At 36.2% G+C, this 23,875-nt stretch overlaps 1 protein-coding gene across 5 annotated transcripts in view; it reads left to right on the forward strand.

The window, feature by feature from the left end:
* PAM (peptidylglycine alpha-amidating monooxygenase) overlaps positions 1-23,875 on the forward strand; it is a 139,447-nt gene that overhangs the window by 48,795 nt on the left and 66,777 nt on the right. For all 5 annotated transcript variants that reach the window (XM_072860182.1, XM_072860181.1, XM_072860180.1 and 2 more), the window contains exons 2-5: positions 3,106-3,621; positions 4,784-4,904; positions 13,482-13,539; positions 21,012-21,099. In XM_072860182.1, the coding sequence (XP_072716283.1) occupies positions 3,530-3,621; positions 4,784-4,904; positions 13,482-13,539; positions 21,012-21,099 (359 nt within the window). In that variant the 5' untranslated portion in view covers positions 3,106-3,529. The remainder of the gene's footprint in view (positions 1-3,105; positions 3,622-4,783; positions 4,905-13,481; positions 13,540-21,011; positions 21,100-23,875) is intronic.

Consider the following 23,875-nt stretch of genomic DNA (forward strand, 5'->3'; position numbering starts at 1 on the left):
TGTGATTCTCGCTCCTTATAGCAGTTAGGAACCTGCAAGTCATGTTGTGAGCCTGTTGATCTCCAAAATGGAAAGGCAGAGTATAAATGACAGTTCTTCATCCTCTATTTCTTTGCTGTATAAAACTTAAAGTAATTTCAAAAGAAAGCTGTCTCATAGATAAAACTCTCCATACCTGCTGAATTGATAGAGCATTCCAATGATTTTGCTTTATTGTTTTTCCTGGTACAGATAGCCTGTCTTCAGATGGTAAGTAGAACTTACTTTCCCAGTAGGAAACCCATATAAAATGCTTAATTTAACAAAGAGAACATAATTGGTTAACAGGTCAGCAAAATCCCTTAAAATAAGTTTCAATATTCAGGTATTTTAATATTTCAATATTCAGGTATTTTTAATATTTTCTGATATGTCCAGGTGGGGCATGCAGGATAAAATAACGTGCTTACATTGCCCAATCTAACTTTCATCTCCTGTTCTCTCCTTTCACTCTGGTCTTTGTCATTAATTTCATCCTTTTTACTTCACTACTTCTGTTCTCTTGGGATCTCTTACCCCAAATTGAAAGTGAAACAGTGGTATCAAGATGTCCACGTAATGAACCTAAGTAACCGTGTAGTGTAATGTTATTATTGCATCTCTCATGCTCACTTTTTTCCCTTGTCATCTGGTATTCTTGTGTATTGCATCACATCTAAAATTACATTGAAATCTCTTCAGATTTCAGCTGTGGGGTTTTTTGTTGGTGGTGGTTTTTTACTATTTTTTCTTCTTTTCTCCCAAATGTAAAATTTGGTTGTACAGGGGTCTAATCTTAAGTACCAGGTGCATTGAACTTTTATGTATTTCATACCCATCCAGCTGATGAAACTGTAGTTAAAAACAAAGCTTGTAGATGAATTTGGCCTCTTTTTTAAGTAGAATGTACAGATGTTAGGCATACATGTATTGATCTCACTACGGATTTAATTTCTTTGCTTTTTTAGGTATTTCCAGATTGTTGTTGTTGTTGTTGTTGTTATTATTATTTCCCTCTCTTATTGTCAGCATTCTAAAAGCCATGAATTGTCAGATATTCCTCTGTAATATTAAGGTGTGTTCTGGTGATTTTTGCTATTACCATACTTAACTCTGCAGTGAAAATTGAAAGCTGCTGTAAAGAAACCCTCATATTTCAGATGAGGAGGGACTATTAATGATCAGGTTTCTCAGTAGCTTTCTTTTTTAATTCATATACCAGGTAGATGTTTGGAACAGACTTGGTGTAACCAATGTCAGACTTCTTGAAGCTGGCAAAAGTTAAGCATTTGTTTTTATTTCTAGTCACTGGAAAATATCTTTTCAGATTCCAAAAAATTAAGTCAGAACATTATAATTCTGTGTATGTTAAAATCCAGTGTATTTCTCCTGCTTCGGTTCTTCAGAGCTCTTGCTCATCAAGTGTATTTACAGTATGCTCTGAAAATAAACACATAATTTCTAGGGTAATACAAATTAAAAAAGCATTAGAACTTCCAGCCAGGTGGCTTACAAAGATGCTGAACAGTTACTGTTGCATAATTATACCTTAAACAGTAAAAGTAATGAAGCCCTCTGTTTTTGTAGTTGTCTTAATTTTTTGTGAAGCATATCACACTTGTCTTTTTTTATTGCTATTATTTTTGGTTTTCGTCATAGTACAGTCCTTTATATGTTTTGCAGCTTTCCTTAGTTCACTAGTGAAGACAATTTAGATCACAGAAATGAAGACATAAAAATTTACATTTAAAAAAAAAATAGGCTTGCATGAATGATTTTGGACAACTTTGGCATGTTTCTGGCAAGATGAAAACTAAGATGAAGTCTATTTTTAGTTGTTTGTGACGGAACCATTTGTGTCATCCTTCAGGAAATAAAATATGTGCGTTTAATGATGATTAATGTAATCCGGTTTTTAAATCTTACAAGTAGTTCAATGCAAATCTAATGTAGCTGCTAAACAACAGGCGAGTGGCCAGTATGGCTTCTTAGTCTATGCATAAACACTTCTGTTTCATCTTTTTGGTACATGTGCCCTGAGCTGGAAGTGATTTTTCATAAAACACGTTTCATTTTGTTTTTCATTTGTGTTTCAAGTGTTTTGTTTCAGAATCCATCTTTTCTATTTCATCCTTATAGCAGTATTTTGACTATGTCTTCTAAGGGCTGGGAGATACTTGATTTTGGGTGTTTTTCCTGTTAATATTTATCTTAAAAGGATTACTACATGGTACATTTTAAAGATTTTAATTTTATTTATGACTTGGAATTTTTCTTCTGCCAGAATTGGAATGCTCAATAAAAATACTAGTATATGTCTTCAGTAACACACAGTGTGATTTTTCTATCATACTTATAAAAAAATTTATAATTTTGAAATTAAAATGTCACATCAACTAAATTGGGGAAGTAAGAACAGTTAAAGCAATGAGGAGAGTAATGGTTTACGCTGAAATAACCTCAATATATGAAAGGATAGAAATGTATTCAACCAATGTAAAGCAGTCTGATCTCAATAGTTCTTGTTGCAGTATTTCTGAAAATAATTTGTAAGTATCAAGCTTTCTGAAATGGATATTAAAAGGAACTGAAGTACATAAGAAACAGGTACCTTAATGACATAATGGTGTATTACAGGTTGTGTTAAAAGTAAAATATCCTCCTAGCCTGCAACATGTGCAGAAACAGTGATAGTTGAGAAAATTTACAAAACTTAATTCTTGCCATGTCAGTGTTTGGCTTTTTTTTTTTTGCTTCTTGTAGGACACATTATACTAGTGTTTGTACGTGTGAAATTCTCCATGCTTTGCCTTTTGCGTATTGAAGGGTTTTTTTATACTTCTTCCTATCATGTAAAATGTGTTCAAGAGTGCATTTTGTGTATCAATATGAAACGTGTCAGGTTCTGACCCTGTATGGATGGGAGGGGGGGAAAAGGAGGAATCAACAGACTTGGTGCAGTCTTCACTGGGTTGGGCTAAAGCTCGTGAAAGAACTTACTAATGTATTAAAATGCCTCAACAGGGATTTGCTGAGAACTAATGCTGTAATGTGTTAGTCATCCTTCATCTGCTTCTATTTTTACAGGTTCTGAAGGATGACTGACGCTGGTTTCTGCGATACCACTTGGAGTCTCCAGCACTGTGAATTGATAAGTAACATTCAGATTTAACTGCACACCCTGGGGAGACAGTGGCAGGAGTGCTACTTCTTTTCAGCTCCTGAAGTGGACAGAAGTACAGTGTCATCTATCTGCAAGGGAAGATTCTTCAACAGATTTTTACAGCTAATAATAAAGACAACACAGCATCATCCACCTTTCTGATTTACAACGCATCACCTTCCAAGGCAGATGGTCTGTCAGAAGCTGGAGGATGCCTGCAGAGCACATAATAATGAAGTAGTGAATTGATGCTGCTGCTGCTGCTGCCTAATTGTCAGGATCACAGCCAATAGAATTGCACTGCCCTTTTTCTGCTGCCTTAATCGGGCCAGGAACAGCAGGGTGGATATGGCTGGCCTTGTTAGCAACCTGCTAATGCTGTTTCTTGTTTTTCAAAACATCTGTTTGGGTTTCAGAAGCCCACTTTCTGTCTTCAAGAGGTGGGTTATACAGGAAGACCTTATGTGTTGAATGCATGCAGTCACTTCCAATATTATGGAAGTAGGAAGAAGCATGTCCTAGATAAAAACGTATATGGTATTTGTTCGGTTTTGCTCACTTGTTCTGAATTTTCTTTCTGCAATTTTGGAATGGCACTCTTGTCATATTGAAGACAGAAACTCTTGTTTTATCCATGTGTTGCTCTATAAAATGTGAGTTTAGGATGATAAAACAACAATTAATAGAACTTTTTAGATAATGCCAAAGGTGTATTACACAGGGAGTAAATATATTTCAGTAGCTCGAGTTAGCTTGCAGTGTAAAATGAGGTATTAATGAGAAAGTATCAGCTAGCTTAAAACGGGGCAGTCCTGGGAAATTTGGAGAGTTTTCAATGCAAAATTGCATAGGTAAACTTAAATGTAGTGTGGACAAGAGAAGTAGCCTCTTAGCTCTCCAAAAAGTGTCATACTGTTTGTGAGGCATATTGGGCACTATAGTACCATGTCACTTTTATATTTATATATATACATTAATATACATATTAAAAATGTTGCATCATGTTTCAGGTGTCTTACCATTTAGTACCTTACAGTGATCTACTTTTTTTTTTTTACAATTTGTTTATACATTGCATTCGATACAGAGGTTGATATTCACATGAAGTTGTAAAACTTACTGTTTTACTTCACTACTTATAATAGGAGTTGCTATAAATGTTGTGGTGTTAGAATTAAAAATTTCCTCTTTACACATTATTTAAATATTTAATCTGTATTGAATTATACATCAGGTACATAGTCTTAAAAAAAAAAAAAAACAAACTGTCGTGAATGATTAACGGTACTTGACATTTTCTGGTGAATGAATTCTCTATCTGTACATCCATGTACCTCAGACAATTATTTAGATGAGATGACAGGTTACATTTTCAGCTAGTGTCTTCTAAACTAGTCTGTCTTATTGCTCAGAGGAACTACTTCAGTAAGTGCTTGATAAGCAAGATATTTTTCCTCAGCTCATGAAGGAGTGAAATTTCCAGATCACTCCTGGAAGCTACTCAGCATTGCCAGACTTCTTTACTAGTTCTCAAGACCCTTCTTGTTAGAAAGACATAACAAAAATCAGTATTTTAAAAAATCTTTCCTCCTTGTCTTTAAGGTATAAAGATACTACCAGGTCTCTTTCCAGTGAATGCCTTGGAAGCGACCGGCCAGTGATTTCAATTGGTCTGTCAGATTTTGCATTAGACATTCGCATGCCTGGGGTGACACCTAAGCAGGTGAGAGAAATGCGGTTTTTCTTTTTTGCCAGTTGCTCTCTTTTTATAAGCTATGAAAATAAAGCCTTGCCTACAATTTACTCACATAAAATGAATTAAAAAAACAGTGTAACTTTTATAGCTATATGTACGTCCAGAGAAAAGTAGGAATCAGAAAAGTAATCTCAAATGAGAGAAAAATCTTTTCATCTGATTAATTTTATTTGTAAAATGTTGGTTTCATAATCTGGATTGCCGAAGTTTATTAAAACAAGGAATATGAGTTTTATTAAAGTGAGATATTTCCAGCTGCGCTAGTAAGACATACATTTATTTACAGTTGCAGTTTACACCAAATCTGAGATGATGCCTCAGTGAATTTAGTTTCATTAAATTGAACATTGCTGCAACTTCAGCAAGCTAAGAGAAAACAGAAAAAAAAAACATTTTATAAGGATAATACTTTTGACCCAGTATTTTAAACGGTTAAAATACTCCAGGGAAGCTACTATAAACAAGTTATAATGGCATACTCTTTCAGGTTTGAAGCTGCTTATCTTCTACTGAGCCAAGTGAGTAAAAATGAAGACAGTGATTAAGATTTTTAACAGTAGCATTTTTAAGATTCACATAAAAGTCTGAGTTTCTACTGTCATTTTCACATGTAGTTTCATTAAGCAAGATAAACAATGATTCATGTTTGGCATTTTGGTTTTCTTTTTGCAGTGAGGTAATGCAGGGAATTATGTATGTCATTAAAAGATGCTGTGTCTCTTTTCGAGGGCTGCATATGCTTGGAAAGAGCAGGATGTCGTGCTGCAGTAGATGATGACTCATTGTTGCAGACAGCACTTTCAAAAAATACTGAAGGGAAAATGAGGTTTTCAGTTATTGGGGAGTACCCCTCTGGAACATGTAATTTAGAGCAAGTGGTGTCATTCCAGCGAGTGCAAAACAGAAATATAGTTTCTATTTGATATTCTTTGTCTGCAGCAAAATATTAAACTTCTCTTTCAGAAAGAGTGAAGACTACTCTCAGTTCATCCAGGTGCACATTTGTAATAACGTTTTATTTATTTTACCTGAGGAGCCATTAGTTGAAGAGCTGGGAAACACATATGAAGGGTTCAGTCACTTCAGATTCCTATTAAAAGAAAACCAAAACCCAACAAAAACAACAAAAGGCTGTGATAGTTAATAGATCGGGCATAATACTTTGTCTAATTTATGTGTACCTATAGCCAACAGCCTTTATGTGCACAATAAACTGAAATGCTATGGTCTAGTGTAGATTTGGGGGAGGGATGGGGGAAGAATCTTCGTTTTATTACAGTTCACAGGAGGAGATAACCAACAGCTTTGTAGTTCTTGTGCTGTTAGTTAATTTTTCTATCAGAAAGAACATGGAAGGGAAGAACCCTCTTTAGAGAGGAAATTCTTCTGTAGCGGCTTCTTACCAGCTTGCTGTCTTCTTCATGTACCTCTTGGCCCTAATCATGGGCCGATATGTGTTTAGTGGCCATGGATCTGCTGTGAGTTCAAGTTGTCCATACTGATGTTTATGTAAGAGTTTAAGTTAGGAGTTGGACTCGATGATCCTTTTGAGTCCCTTCCAACTTGAGATATTCTATGATTCTGTGTTATAAAAGTTTCTGCTTCCAGGGTCTATCTGCAAGTTTATCTCTATACATGAAAGATGCCAAAATAAACCAAAGAGCAAGAGGACAAGTGCTGTTTTTAAAATGCTTTATTAAGGGCTTTCTGGAGGTATATCACTATTTTGGTTATGACTAATTGCAGTTCCTGAGTTCTCAAGCATACCAATTTATGTGGGAAAGTCAGGAAAAGAAAAAAAACAAGGAGGAGGAGCAGAATTTAGTGGAGAAGATGTGAATGAGCTAAATTCTAGAGAACAGAAGAGTATCTTTAGAGCAACACCAGTATGTTCTGTGCTATCTCTTCTTTGTCATGCATTTTTTGTGAAAAGAAAATCTTGTTTCAACTGGATTGTTATGAATTCTGAATTCACTGCTTGGCCACAGATTAGTACTTTCAAGAGATTTCACAAACTGAATTCTTCTGGCCTCTTTCTCTCTTGGTGCTATGCACACATGACAGATTTCTTGAGTCACAGCTAGCTAACAGAAAGATGTCTAATGGAACTAATCAGTTCTTTGTTTACAATGTATGACCAGCATGACCTGTGGTAGACATAGAGTCAGAAGATTCATGTAACCTAAGAATTCTTCTGGAATGGCTGGAGTTATTGATTGTTTAGTCAAAAATATCTCCAAGCTCAAAAAAGAAAGGGAACTTCTGAAATAGTACTGCTACTGAGTTGAGTTCTTCCACAGCATCACTGTAGGCAATCGTATTTAATTTTATTTTCCAAAGTCCTTAATACTCCAGCTTCCCAGATAATTCTTGTTGAAAACAGATACTAAAACTTAATCTCTTTGGATTCCAACAAGTCTAACCATCTGCATGTATTCCCTGAAATTAAGATGAATTTTTAGTGCTACCAGTAAGGTTGTACCTAGAATTATGAGCATTCATGTTGTTTTGGAATGATTACTGTAGGAATCATTGAATTCTCTTAATGTAGGGGCATACAGGTAGCATACAGCTTAAACTCTGTGAAATATGTACCTGGTTCACAGAGGAAATACATACACATTTCCAGACAGGAGGAGGAGGGAAAAGAAGGCCCAAGTGATTTTGTATCATCCGCATAGCTAGCATCTTATAGTGGTGAAGGTGATATAATTCTTGGTGGAATGATTTCCAAATGGCTGGAGCCAAGTTTAACGTCTGTCCTTGTATTGGTAGGTTAGTTGCGTAAAATTCAATTCATGTGTATCTTGCGTTGTCAAGGCTGTGGGAAAGGTTGCCAAAAACCTTGCATTTTTTTCCAATGAGTTACTAGACTCGTAGTGACTTTGGAGGGTGGGGGGGGGGTGGGGTGGGTTGCCTTACATTCTGTAGCTGCAGCTGCCCTGTGAGTGAATCAATGAGAACCGACCCCTTATGCACCTTTAGAGTGCGTTAACTGTGCAGATCTGCCCCTGAGTTGTGTGTTCTTTTGGCAGAAGTGCCAAACGTGAACATTCATGTGAAACTGTTCCGAGCACTCATTATGAACAGGGGCACTGAAGTGTATATTCAAGCAATACGAATCTGGAAATCAATGAGGTAGAATGGTTTTCCAGCTCAGTTAATAAATGTGGTTTATATTCATTGGTGCTTTTGAACAGTACCACGTCTAATAAGTGGGGGAAACAATATCTGTAGTACTTAAATACTCTGTTTTTTCTTAATAATTATTCCAATTGCACAGTAGGGAAAAATGCAACTAATGTGTCATGTGGAGAGTAATTTTGGTGTGCTGCTGAAGGGTGGAGGACCTCTAAGAGCTGTGGAGAGGAAGACTGAAGGGCTTTTTCAGTTCTGAGGGAAAAATTCTATAATAGTTCTTCATACTTAAGATAATTACAAGAAAATTATCCCTCTGCACAGTAAATTAATAGTATGTTAGGACTTATTATTTAAATAGGAAGCAGTATATTTTATCTTCCAAGGAGGGACGGGATCAGCTCATTTTGAAAACTCTAAATTTCGGATACAAAACCCAATACTGTTAAGGAAATTGAAGGCTATTTTGTGAAAATATTAAGAATGCAGGGTAAACATGCTTACTCTGCCAGTAACATGGTTTTGCTGCTGTGACTATCTGTGCTTGCTACAAATCAAACAAGAAAGAATGATAAAAAATTATAGTGCAATTAAAACTTTATCTCAAGTAAATTTGTTCATAAATAATAATTTGTTTGGGTTTTTTAATTAATTCCTACTATGTTTGAGGCTGAACAAACTTTTCATTGGTAAATCGATTTTGGTACGGCATTGGCTGAGTTCTTAAATGTACACTTGAAACTTCATAAATGTTGCAAAAGACACAAAAAAGGTGTTAAAGATGTTATTTGGTGGGATATTGTTAGTGTGGAAAGATTGTGTGTGGAGGGGTTCTTGTCTAATGGATTTTGCAAGGTGGTTTTGGGGGGTTTTGTTTGTTTGGTTTTTTGAAACTGCTTATTTTGAGCTTCTACTAGTAGGTCAGCAGTGACTCATAATACCTACATATTCAATTTCTTAACTTTAGTTTCTCACTTTGAAGTCTTTGGTTAAAATTTTTCTTCTCATCTCCAGTTTGCTTGGGTATACCATACCAGGTAAAAATACATAAAACGAGAAGGAAATTTGATCATTCGGATACCCATAAATTACTGGCATCTCTTTCTTTACTATTGCTATGACAGCTAAGTTGAGATGTTGACCTAAGATCCCCCAAGACTTGCTCTGACTCTGAAGAACGTTGTGTGAATGACTTGGTTATTACTTAGGGTGAAATTCTGTAAAAAGTAGAATTTGATCTGGACCTTGACACAGTGACTATCAATACCAGATATTTATGAGAAGTGATGCAAGTGTTAGTCAGTAATGGTTCTTATTAATAACAAAGATTCTTCCTTTAAAGAAAAGGGGGGGTTGGGGAGGGAGGCAGGAAATGGGAGGGGAAAGTGTGGAGCTTCTTTCTTCCTCCCTCCCCTTCTTCCCCCCCCCCCCCCCCCCGCTTTCAAAAGGCAGCCTGTTGCACTTTGAAAGTTGTATTCTTCTCATCTTTTCACTTTTTTTTTTGAAACATCTGAACTGATGGGGTTGTGCATAGTGGAGCAATCTCACTCCCCCCCCCCCACTTGTTTCTTACACAAATTGAAGTCTACGTAATAATTTTCTTCTGAAGATGGATCAATTGCGCACCCTCGTGCTCACAGACCTACTTACGGTGAGGTAGAGAAAACAGAACAGAACTACTGTGGATTCTGCAGTTTACCTTTTGTAATACTTTAGTGTTAGGATGTTCCTGCTCTTCTTGTGTTTGAAGTTTGGAACATTGACAATTGGAGATAAAACGACCAGAATCTGTTTTGTTGAGTCCAATAACTGTTTTTTCATTTGCTCATTTTATCTTATTAGCTAAATACAACCTGGCTTGTACGTCAGAAACAAAATTGAAAACCATTGTGACTATGCCAGATCAAGTTTTAACGTCAGTAATGGTAAAGACTTCAGAATGACGACATTGACTGCATTATCTGTTTGGCCAAGCGATCTTTTATCTGACTATACCTAATAAGATTTATTTATGGAAAGACCATAAGATGTGGGATAGGAGAGCAGTAATGCAAAAACTAGAACATACCCTCACAGTTTACAGTAATAATAAGAGGTTGCTGGCTTGGAGTTTTAGTCCAGACTATCATATTTAATAGATAGTGATAATTCTTTGTGTCATGAATTTGTCAAATTAATTTTAACCCATAGATAATCCTGGAATTTTTTTTTTTTTCAAATAAGCTTCTTTCCTTTTAAGAAGATATTGGAAACATTTTGAAAAGGGTGGTATTTAGAGTAATTTTGTGGGTTTGTTTCCTGATTTCTCTGCTTTTGAAAAATACATTTTGATAAGGAAGAAGAGGAGATAATTTTTTTAAAAACAATGTGGGGTAGTAGGATGGAACAGTAGGAAGGGGTAAGGGATACGAAACTACACCGTGAGTAGTATGGAATTTTAACAATTCAATGCTTTGCCTGTACTGATCACCTATAGGCTTGTCATGCTAAAGTAACTGCTGGCCAGGATCTCTCGTTAATGAAATTGAGTTGCTTCAGATTACTTTGGAGGACAATCTGAAGATGACTAATGTAAGGCAATACAAACAATAACAAACAGATGGGAAGTAAAAAACTTTGAATATTCCCTTTCTTCTCTGCGCCCCCCCCCCCCCCTTTATTCTCCAAGGCAGTGGGTCTTATTATATTTATTTTTGTTTTTTTTCCTCTTAAAAAACCTTTGGTCTATTTTAATATTAAAATCCTAAAGGCACATCAGATTACCTAAGAGCATGTCTCAACTAATACAGTGTAGAATACATCGGTATTGAAGACAGATGACAAAGAACATGGAAGAAAGATGTTTAACTGGGACAGTTGCTACTTGTAGATGTATTATAACACTGAGTCGGAGAGGCACGACTGAGTTCTGCAACAGCACAATACCATTTTAATACATCTATAATTTCCAGTTAACAGTCTTCAATTCAAAAAGGAAAGAGCCGAAAATATTAGTACATCTAGACTTCTAATAATCTTTGTAGATGTTATGACACAAGACAAAAAATCTTAGTCATTGTAAAGGGCAAAATCTTAGTCTATAAGTCCTAATACTCTTTTCTTAACTAATTTAATTCTTAATTGGGTAAATGATACTTTCAAAAAATACATGTCCTTATTTGTAGTCCACACTGTTTCTAAATTCAATTTATGTTTAAAGACAAAGAATCTACAGTTTATTTCTACTACAATGTGAAGCATTGCTGCCATTGACTTTCAAAGTTTCGGTATAAGGTTCTAAATGAAGGGGTTTTTTAAAAAAATCTGCTTCTGAACCCAGGTTAAATAGGAAAGGTAGAATATTTCCTTATCAATTTCTAGAAGGCTTTAGTATGTTCATTCTGTAAATGCATATAACTAGAGTACACAAAGGCATTAACATCAGTTGTATCAGCTGATCTTTGTTCATCCTTCCATCTTCTAGCAAAACCACCAAAAATGGTTTCTTATCTGTACACATCACTGCTTTGTGTAATCACATATTGTTATCACCATTGTACCTGTCCTTCCTTCTCAGTTGCATTTAATTGTTTACACCTATTTGCAGTGTCGTCTTTTAAATTAGGTTTGAAGTTTTTCATAGCAGGAATTTTACCGTGATCTGTTTAGTGCAGTCCTTATGAAAGTGAAAGTCCTGTCAGATTTTGAGTTCATGAGTGTAGTGAAATTCCAGTAGCTGACATCTTTCCTTTCTTAAACAGCCTTAAAATTTTTTTAAAAAAAAGGTTTAAAATGGTTCATGGTGTAGCTCTCAACCCAATAGCTACATTGCTGACCTCATAGCCTAATCTCTGTTACATGTAAATAAACCATGGCAATGAATTTATTTCTTACAATAGGAATCTAGATATCCTACATATTATTTGCCCAAATATCTCAGTAAAGCAGGTGGTGTTTTTTCTGGATGATGCTTTTGTAGGACCTGCCCTTCATCTAGCTGACAAAGATGAGACTGACTTCATTTTTTGTTTGTGTAGTTCATGTGCATTAAAAATGTAATTTTGTGCTGTTCCAATGATTTACTGTTTTTTTGATGTACAAAGTAAGAGCCTTCCTTTCAATAGGATTGCCATATTTAGGTTTTACTGTTCTCAAGGGCTTTATATTTTTATATATGTTATATTGCAAGTTCTTTCATAGTTATCCAAGGTGCTCGTAGATGAAAACCTGGATTTTGTTTGTGGCTATTGCTCTGTGTTTGCATTTTAATTGTTTCATATTTTAATCCAGGAATACTTCCAAGGCTTACATGCTGAGCATTTTAAACTCAAACCAAAAGTCTTTTGGGCAACAAAGGCAACTGTAGCATCATGAAGAAGGCATTCTTGATAAGTTTTCTGCCCACTGTATCTTGTTCATATTGTTCATCCAATTGCTTCAGGAAAATGATAGCCCTTTACAATGCTTAAGCAAGAAAATCCCATATCGAATTGTTTCTTTTCTAATTGATTCTGTTCTTTTTCTTTGTTTTAAAGGACATGTGGTGTTTGTTAGAATGCCCAGGGAAGAATATTTTCATTGATCATAATAGAATTAGGTGCATGAATCAAAAATAAATCCACGCTGCTACAATGGCACAGCATTTTTACACTTTGTGGTCCAGTTATATAAATCTTGGGTGAAATACTGCTATAGGCAGAAATCTATTTAGCTATGAAGTCACAGAATCATAGAATATCTTGAGTTGGAAGGGACCCTTAAGGATCATCGAGTCCAACTCCCTGCTCCTTGCAGGACTAGCTAAAACTAAACCATATGACTAAGAGTGTTGTGCAGATGCTTCTTGGACTTGGACAGGCTGGGTGCTGTGACCGCTTCCCTGGGGAGCCTGTTCCAGTGACTGACCACGCTCTCAGTGAAGAACCTTTTCCTAATGTCCAATCTGAACTTCCCCAGATGCAGCTTCGTACCATTTCCTCAATGTCCTATCACTGGTCACCAGAGAGAGGAGATCAGCACCTCCCCCTCCTCTCAAGTGCCATTTATTCTTAGATTATAGCAAGTTTATAAATACTGAGAAAGTAGAACACAATGAATCAGAAGCACAAGAACACAATGAATCAGAAGCTCAGTAGTTCTTTTCACTTTATGTACCACACTCATTGATTCGTGCTGTTTATTTGGACATTGAGAGGGTACTGTTACCCCTTCAAATTTTCAGTGGGCGGGGAGGGGCAGTGTTTGTTAACCACTGCAAATCAATTCAGTGCTAAGGCTTATAAGTATATAATTTTTGTATACTACTTTGTTCAGTATTCCCACATTCATCTTCAGAAAATGTAGAGGTTTTTGATACTTTGTTTCTATTCTTTTCATTCTAAATATTTCCAATTTAAAGGTAACTTCTGTTCTTTTGTCTTTTAATAGTCCGATACCTACCTCTGCATGTCAGTACCCCTGCCGGTGGATGATGAAGCCTATGTAGGTGAGTACTGGTTGACTGGAAGAACCTAAGCAAGCCATTTTGAAGAACCTCAGCATTTTCTTTTTTTTCTTTGACTCATATTGAGTTAATCTTTGGCCGTCAGGATTTTCCAAAATGTATTCATCATGGCTAATGCAGAAACTAACTAGAGAGAGCTACTTTAGAGTCAAGATAACAAACTGTATCTGGAGACATTCATGAGTAATAGTAGTTAAGGAGCTTCATGCAGATGCCTCTGGCAGGCAGTACCAAACAGCACCATTTGTAAAGTATTGGCTTTCTGTCTCTGGCTGGATACTTAATTCTGCTCCACTGAGCAGACTGGGTTTTTTTAATCTGCTGGTACAGGCTGTAAATCCTTTGCACTTGGAGTCAGTATTGGCTGCAGTAAGATTTTACTTATCTGGGGGGAAAAAAAACAAAACCAATCAAACCCTCTCCCCTCTTTTTTTTTTTGTGTGTGTGTGTCATGGCATGAATAAAATGCCAGACAAATACCAGGAAATACTGTGATAGCGTACAAATGCTAAGATCATATAGATCAGCAAAACAGCACCATCTGTTCAGAAGGTCTTTGAGGTACTTAGAATTTCATTTTGCCTTCCTTGTGAACATACAGTTATTCAGGTAGAGAGAAGGCTTGTTGGTTTGGCTGAGGATAGTTTCACTATCAGAACATGCTATAAACTGAAATAAAACAATGAGAAATTAAAATGTCTGTATTTTTCTTCCTTTACTCTTTTGTTGCATTTTAGGATATCTGCACTTACAATAAATAATCCTATGGGAATTATTTGTAGTTTTACATAGTGGGAATCCTATATAGCTTTTGTTGTAGTGTATTATAAGACTATTGTTTCTTGTGGAAATCCTTCAAAAATAGAATATTGTGTTTAGATTTTCATGTTGTATTATAGTAACTAAAAAAATTGAGTAAATTTTCTTCAGTGCTTTCTCTGTATATCTGTTTTGTAAAGAAGTCAGAACCTGACCTCACATTTTGGCTGTGAGTTTGACGCCAGAAAAAAAAATGAGCGTAAAAGGGAATGAGTGTTCATCCTCTGATAAACTATACTTGCTGTGCAGTGTGTGCAATAGACTCTTCTGCTTTCAAGTGATTCATAGAAAGGCATACTACTAACCTGCTGCTTAAGCAGTTTTTATTTAGTGCTTCACTGAGTTGCAAAATTGAATAGTTCAATTCTTTATTAGATTGCTGCACCTTTAGTTCTGTCATTTGGTGTTTACATGTGTTAAAGCCACATAAACTTCTTTCAGTGGTGTATATGTTTAAAAAGACCTACTAAAAGAATTTGCTTAACAGTGGTATTTATGCAAAGTCTCATTTTGAGTTATGCAAGGCAACCCATTTTTTTTCTCCGAAGACTGAGAAACTTTCAGGTTTTAGGTGTTTACATGTTCTTTACCAGACTTTTATAGGATTTGGTCACCTTGCCAATGATCACTGTGCTTGAGCACATGTTATTACAAAGCAGTATAAGGTCTGGGCAAAGAAACCATTCTAGTTGTCAGGTGGAGCTTTGAAGAACAAGAGGAATTTGAGCAAATTTAAAAATAAAAAACTTGTTCTGTGAACATAAAGTTTTCCCATGATAGCATGTTGCAAATGGAGTGAGAGTGCACTTCACTCATACGAGAGAAGCAAAAATTGACTTTATTGATATAAAACAGTGAGTTAATAAGGTTCAATGGTAAATGTGACAGTAGTTTAACAAGATTTAATGGCAAGATACACTTGATTATTTCCTGCATAGATGACAAGGTCAGACAAAACTGTCAGGGAGACCCTCCTGTTAAGTCATGAGGTGCAGAAAAGACGCCCTTGCTTTCTACACTCCTTCTCGGAGAGGAGTCTAGGTGTGGCTGGATCCAAGGCTTGGTCAATGGTTTATGTCTAAAGGATCATATATGTGCAATCAATCCTTTATATCACTTAGCTAAGATCTCAAAGTTTAGTATGCTATTAGTCACTTACTGAGGATCTGTTGCGGCAAGGAATCTTTCAGCCTCAAGGAGTAACCTTGAGAGGTGTCCCTACTCAAGGGTAGAACCTGGGAAGCAGCCCTCTGCCATGCAGGAGAGCTCAAAGGGCTCTTGGGCTGCTCACTATGGGTGTAAGTTGATTCACTTATAGTCATACTTGCATACCAACCACAGATTTTAGTTTCTTCACTGTGGTTAGGTGGGTGTGTTGCACAATAGCCCTTGGCTATGGTGGTGGTGTCTGTCTCCTGAATACACTTGGAGTCAGATGCAGACATCACGAAAAGATGCATCCATTATGACCGTCACTGGTGGTTATCGCCTGAGCAGGGTTATGGGAGATAAAGATCGTGTGTGTGTATGTGCGCGCACGCACTCCATCACATAGCATTGCTTACAACCTCTTATATTTGAATGCCTTGAAAATAAAACAAAATTGCTTGCTTTTTTTTCTCTTTGGTCCCTTCCACCAAAATGGATAGGCGTATGTTCAATCTTAAGTATGTGATCAGTTCCATCTTGCTTCAGTAAAGTCACTGAAAGGGTTTTCAGTGGAAAAGATTTGTCAGATTGGAGTCTTCACAATCAACAGAAGTTACTTAATCATTGGAAAGACTAGACTCAAACATATCCAATTGTAACGAATAGAAAGAATGCAAACTGACCTATCTTATAAAATACCTGAATGGCAAATTAAATCTTCTTCTCAGGAAAGAGATTTCTACAATATGTGTCATCATCTTAGAAATGAGATGCTTAGTGGAGTTTTTCCTTAAATATTTCTTAATACCATTAAGTGTTGTGAAGCTAATTATTAACTTACTTGCATGCATGTATTTTGTGTTGCTTAAATAAGCATAGAAGACTGACACACAGAGAATGAAATATTTCTTTTTTTAAAAGGATAGTGTCTCTATATTTTTATGGTTTAAGCAGAATCTGCCTTCATTGCATTGCCAATAAATGATGTAATTAACTTCATTAATTACTGTTTTACTTTGTGATAAAAGCATCTAAAAACTAACATCTGTACTTTCACTCTGGGTTGCTGTTCAGTTGTGTATTGAGAAGGCAGTGTGTGTTCTGAAGAGCTTCAACATGAGGAAGTGTGAATACACAGAATTAAAACAATAGCCTGGGTTTTTGAGACAGTGCAGTGGTAAAGCTGAGACCAGAACCTACATGTTCTGCCTCCAGTTTAATTTATTTGCACATAATGCTGCCAAGTAAAAGCCTTCTCTTTTCTGTGGTTTTTTTTTTTTCCTTTTGCACTTTTAAAAGGACACTTTTGACAAGTGTCCTTACACTTTGACCAAAGATCACTTATTACTTTTTTACTTTGTTTTCCTATTTTTATCCTCTTTTCCTCCTTCCTCCAAAACAGTGTGGAAGAGGAATTTCTGTTTATAAGACCTGCAGCAGGATAGTTTTGTTGCATATTGGTGAAATATAAGGGCCTTGGAAGAGAGAACTTCTTTTTTAGTGTTGTATGCTGGCAGTACTGCATTTGTTAGTAAGTAGAAAATATTTTATCTAACTTTTTTTTTTCAATATTTTTAATTAAATTTGTATTCGAGGACTTTGAATTCAGACTTCAGCTTTGCTATTCCCCTAAAGATTTAAAACCAGTAGACAGTCATGCTTTCACAGGGACAAAGGGTATAATTTTGTACTGCAAAGCTGGAAGGATAGTATATCAGGATTTACCAACTTGTTCAAAGTCAGTTCTCAGACATTATCAAAAGAAGGAGCTGATCAAACTACTTATGAAATGTTACAAGCTAGAAGGAGGAGTAGAGCAAGTTTTGCCCTAGAGGTCTTTTTCAGGGATGCATCTGTATATTTTTGCAGATGCTGTTGGTTTCCTGTATGATACTCGTTAGTGGAGGATCATACTGTCAAGGCTGATATTTCTGTTTGAACCAGTTGTTTTTCTGTCCCAAAGGGCTGTAAATGTTGATAAATGGGGGTACAGGGAATGCTTGTTTGTTTGTGGGTTTGGTTGGTTAATGTTAGGAACATACCTTTTGCTCCTGTGAAATGAAATGGCTGTGAGATTAATATGTAAAAGATATTAATGAGTGAGATCAATATGTAATTTTTCAAGAAAGTATCATTCCAGCTACATTTTAAAAACATGTTGCAGTTTTCTTCTTCCACCTCATGTTTGATTAATGTTTATGAATAAGCAGCCAAACCAGAAACTAGATTGAGTTTTTAATGGTGCAGTCATTGATAAAAATCAGTTTGACTACTGATCTGTAGTGATAGCTAAAGGGTGCTCTACAGACACTCATAAGAATTGAGTCTGACAGCAAGCCACTTAGCCAAGAAATTTGATTGTCATCTTCACTTCCTTACATTCATTCACATGGGTGACCGGTAAATAAATGTGTCTTTTTCTTACTGACTCATGGTAAGTCCCTATCTGTCAGATTGTGCTGTAGAAATGAGATGGAGCCTATTACATTCAGCAACACAAATTGAAATAATTAGATGATTTATTACTTTTTGTCCATACATGACTCTGAGATGCAGTGGGTTTTTTACTCTAGTACAGCGTATATAAGCTTCCCTATTGCCAAGTAGCGATGGCTTCACTGTATTGAAGGCCTCTAATGTCTCCCCTACCTGCCAAACTGTGGGCCCCGACGTGTCGATACATTTCTTTAAAGTTAATTCCATTATAGAGAAGATAGCAATTTTTTTTTTTAAAAAAAAGGATATCCACTTTATATCATTGAATTGTTATTTGTAAAGATGAACTTCTTGGAGATGAAATTTTTAAATATGTAGCTTAACTAGACACTGTTAAGATTAAATCGATGTCATGTTCTCTTCATTCTGTTTCTCCCAGAGATCATAATTCAGAGTAGTACATGGTCAGGAAAGTAAGTCAGACTTTATTCAGATTTAGTATATATACCAAAACTTGCTGTTATTTTAGTAATCATTTTGTAGCACTTCTCCATGCATAAAAGGTATTTAACTACTGAGTGATCTTCTGTTCATTATTGTAAAATGTGGAGGTTGTCAGCTAGGCATATAAGGCTTTTGTTTGATATTTCTTAAGCCTTTGGTAGTGACAGGTACTCCATTTGGCTTGAATCTCATGCTAATTTGTATGACTTTTACAACATAGAATTTTTTAAATGGCTTTTTTTGACCCTCTGTTTGGAAGACTGGTATAAGCCTGAGTGTGCTGCTAAGAAAATAACTACACAGGAACAGAGTAACCGAGTGTGCAAAGCTCTCAAGCTCACAGGCAGACTGAGAGGTTTTTCAACTCTTCCTTCGGAGGCAAGGATGACATATGTGAGCTAAAATAGTGTGTGCAAGTGGCTCACGCAGAAATCTGGTTTTGCCTTGTTAGTTGTGGTGCATTATTTTCTATTAGTAAGAGCAGTATTTAGTAAGCTATTTGTAATAAGTGCTTAAAGGTCCCATCTGTGCACTAGAATGTCATTGTAATGGGCACTGTGCAGCGGGAATAAAAGACTTCCTGACACACTCATTAGAGTAAACACACAAGATATGAGAGTGGTGGAGGAGTGAAAAGAAACAATGAGACAGTATTAACCAGCAGGACAGGTGGTGGCTTTAGCAGAGAAGAGGCCTAACCTTTAATTTTACCTTTATTGAAGGCTGTCCTTCTAGGTGTTACTTACAGTACGTTTTGTATAGGTATCAAGTTCAGCAATAAAGTTAATTAAATTTCACATCTGTGAACTCCTTAAAACTCCTTCAGAAATTTAATCTTACACTTAAATTGGTATAGCAGCTTAAAACACCTGAAACACCTGAAAACTAAGGTAGGAAGTCCACATAAAATGACACATTGTCTGTCCCATGCAAGAGTTATCCGTAATTTCACTACTAATTGTTACTGATGATAACGTTGAAACAAAAGGCCTTTCTGTAAGGCAGATTAGTTTTTTAGCTATGGAATGAGTAGAATTTGCTTGTAGGAAAAGATGTTATGTAGTCTTTGGAGTTTAATCATGCTGGCAAGTTTAGCACTTCTGAATTCATATGTGGTACTCCAAGTACCTTCGCAGAGCATGTGGGTACCTCACTTACTTCCCAAACCAAGCCGTCAGCTCTGGTGTGCTCATTTCCTTACAATCTAACTGCATGTTTTATGTCTTCAAGCTAGAATTTGACTTGCATGCCTTAACTGTTGGCTGGTTTTCCTCACTTTTCACAACAGACCTCAGCTCCAAAAATAGGGTTAGAAGCTATTTGATTTTTTTTTTTCCCCCTCATGAAACTGGGACAATAATCCACATCGTCACTCACTTCAGGAACCCTTCCTCAGCCGCATGTTAAAATACTGAGTTCAGAGTGCAGATAAATCACAAACTTCGGGAGCAGAATAGTGTTTCAGTGGTTTGCGGCTTCACTATCTGCCCATGTTAAGACTCTTACAAGAGCTAAAAGACACTTACTTGAAGGCTCCTTAGTGTCTATACACATGCAAGGGCAGGAGTGACTTGATTTTGGAATTTCTGCTGTAGAATAAAGTGAAAAACTCTCCAAGGTCCGTCTCTGTCTTATGTGAAGAAAAATTCCATTGTATTCCCTGCATGTAACACATCACTTCAGTAGTGATAAAGGGAGTTACACAATGTAGCTTGCTTTATTTCTAGAAATGCCATCATTGTGCATTCATGGTCAGTATTACTACAGTGTGATGTTGGTAACCTTGCTCCTATACGAAACAGGATCACGAACATTTGAGAAACAAAAACAGTGGGGTTTTTGTGGCATGGGATAAAGAACAGATATTTGAATGCTGAACTTTCACCTTTGTCTAAGTTTCTGATAACGAGAAATATTTGGGCAATGAGATTGTGTTGACTTTAAACAAATCTTGTTTTCCATTCCAAAGGGTTTGACATATTAGTGAGAATAAATCATAATCCCTTCTTGGAACTGTTGTCCCAAGAAAGATGCAGCAAAAATGTAAACCAGGTGGAATACTGGAAGAAGGTATCACTTCAACTAATGCATAAGATGTTAGTTGCTCCTAACTGTAACATACTGTTTCTTTGTATTTTTGATGAAGTACAAAAGAAGCAGAAAAGTATTATTAAATCACAAGTGCAAATTTCAAAGCTAGATTGAAATTATACTGGTTACAGTAAAGTTTTGTGGTTCGGGATACATTGATGTGTTTACTAAGTGTCATATTTAACTTTTGGGGAAAAATGGAGCAGTTTTGAGTGGAACCTTGGAATTTATTTTTCTTAATGACTAAGTAGGTAGAGTTTTAGCTTGGAAGACAGGCTGTTGAATGGAAATTTAAGGAAAGCTTGTAAGTGGAATGCAGAAGGTAAATAAATGAGTGGGGACATACATGCCTTGTTTTTAGTATTACAGAGAAAAAATGACACAAAATGCTCTTCCCTATGTAACTTATGGTGAGAGTAAGGATAGCTTATTTGTTCTATCATTTTGTTTTTCAGTTGACTTTAAGCCTCATGCCAGCATGGACACTGTCCATCACATGTTACTCTTTGGATGTAATGAACCCTCTTCTACCGAAAATTACTGGTAAGAGTTGCAACTTGCTTTTGTTGTCGTGCCTAACTTTTCTTGTGTTAATTGCTTCCACATAAACCTTTTCCACGGTCACAATTTCTTGAAAAAGTAGAAAAATTTGGAAGGAAGAAGAAATGTATAACATTCCAGTCTTCCCACACTTAAAGTGTTTATTTTTTTTAACTAACTCCTCTGTAAGGTGGAGAAAAAGATCTGTTTTCTGATACTTCATGACGAATTTACTGTCTCTGAGGAGCAGACAGGAGCTATAGTGGGCAGGGGGCTATTGGACACCAAGAAATCTAGACTTTCCCTATAGTTGTCTGTTTTTCTGTGTATGAAGAAGTATTGTATTAGGTGTCCAGGAGGAAACTGAGTGAAGAGTAAGCTGAAGAAGATTCTCCCTGTCAAGTGGTTTGGTAGTTGACTTGCCCTTCAAAATGCCGAAGCAGTGAAGGCAGAGGAAAGCTCTGAATGCCACTAAAACAGGTGTGGGGAGCCAAAGTGAAGAGAATGTGAAAGTGGGTTGAAATTAATGGTCTGCCCAGTAATTTTGCAAGTTTTCTCCAGGTTTTCAAGAGAGAGCAGATAAGGTAGTTTTACTGACACTGCAAAGCTTATATGACTTACTCTGATCTGTGGAACAATTTGAATACAGATTTTCTGAGTTGTGTAATCACAATTTATCTTTTAAGTATTTACCAGAAAGGTAACTAGAGCTGGAATTTAAAGCTAATAATATAGGATAATATATTTTCCACAAAAAAAAGGAATTTAGCATTTCAAATAATCTCTGCATGTTTTTGGGAGATGACTTGATTAATATTTTGAACATACAACAAACTTTCATCAAAAGTTTTACCACCCTTCTACCTATCAACCAATGGTTCTAATATTGAAAATGTTGTAATCTTGTCTTGCAAGAAAAGCAGATGCTTAAGAAGTTCAGACAAAAGTAAAACTATGAAAGCACAGAATTTCTATTGATTTATTTTCCCAGCAGACAGCTTTTCTGTATTCTTTTTATTGTAGCTTGTATATTAGAATGTACTTTTTGAATACTTTAATGTGAAAAATATGCCAACGTAAAATTGTTCTCGTTGTGGCCTTTTAAAACCAGTTTACATCTTGAGTGTCCTATTTAAAACTGAGTAGATTGTACTTGTAGTTTGTTTTGTTTTCATATGTCTGGAAGTAGTTTTATTAGAGCCTTGAAATAATCCGTATGTGATAGAATTATATTGTTATAGATTGATCAGGTGCTTGCATTCAGATGTAGTCACGAGATGATGCCTAAGTCACATCTAGCTGATGTTCTGAAGACATAGGTGAAACGTTTAGCTCCTGAGCTTTCAGATATGAAGAGATGAATCAAAAGCTGGACAGTCATAAAGTTCTTCAAAGCTGAATCAGACTCAAATCCTGGCATGAGACTAGGCTTCAAGTAGTTTGAGCTCCCTGGCTATATCATCACTCTTCCTGGAGAAGAGCAATTGCCCAGCAGAAAACTCACCAGTGGCGGTGTGTGCAGTGTGGCAGCTAATGTTGCTTTTGTTCTTGATTGCTGTACTTAACAGCTACCTGCCAAATGATGAAACAGGTAATTAGTGTTGTATTTAAATCTGATATTTCCAATTCTTCATATGCAGGTTTTGATTAAATATTGCTAATTTTTGTGTGTAGTTTCTGAGGTGTAGTATTTGCTTTACATTCTCAAAATAAACTCTTCATTCAGTGTTTCATCATTTCACATCCCTGTTGTGGCAACATTTCATGTTGCTCTGCCCATGGCTATCCGCAAGGCTAGAAAGACAATCATGTCTGTTCTACATAGAACAGGCTTTAGACATCTGCATTTAGGCCTGTTTGACACACTCACATAAGCTTGTATAAATGCCTGTTTGCTATGTATCTGTGTGTGTATATAATGTAGTATGTGTGTGCATAGAGATGCATGTGTGTATACATATATATGTGTATATCTACAAATGTCTGTGTTGTAAATATGTTCATTTAAATGTTCAGATGTGCAGAAACTGTTGCACATTTTTGTAAGTCATTGCAGAGAGTACATATAATTTAAAAGCAAGTGTTTTCCTACTAGTTTAAATTCGCTAGAGGCTTCCAAACACTAGAACCAATTTTGTTAAAGTAATTCTGATGACTGTGTATTAATTATGAGATGTCTTTGTTATTTTTTATTTTGTTTTGTTATTGTTACTCTTTTTGTTACCTGCAGACTAATGAGTGATGACTTCACTTGCTCTTCCATCTACTAGGGGAAAGAATGGTTGTTTGAGAACTGACATTTGAGGACACCACTATAAGACTTGTTTAGCAAGGATCCTTCCCTTACATGGTCGACATTTTTACATAGCCAGTTTTTATTCAATTAAGGCATACCTCATTGATTTTTTGCTTTATTGTGCTTTCTTCATCAAAATTCTGGGCAACATTAGTCAGATGGTTTGTAATCAGTTGTAAGAACATTAAAACATATCAAATCAAGAGCAATTTTCATACCATCATGATGTGGACTAGGTGTATTATGGAAAACTAGTCCTTTAGGAGCATTCAGAATTCAAGGACAAAATTCACTTCCCTGAGGTGTGAAGTTTTATTCAGGCCAGTTTTGAGTGTGGAGGAATGGGAGAGGGGAAGATACAGCGTCCAAATAACTCTGTTGGGATTAGCTGCCCTGTGGTCATAGCAGTGCTGAGCCAAAATCTGTGACACCATCTGGCCCACTGGCTCTTCTGGTGATTTGATGCTATTCATGCAAATGCCC

Source organism: Ciconia boyciana, chromosome 4 (assembly GCF_034638445.1).
Source record: "Ciconia boyciana chromosome 4, ASM3463844v1, whole genome shotgun sequence".
NCBI classification, from domain to species: Eukaryota; Metazoa; Chordata; class Aves; order Ciconiiformes; family Ciconiidae; genus Ciconia; species Ciconia boyciana.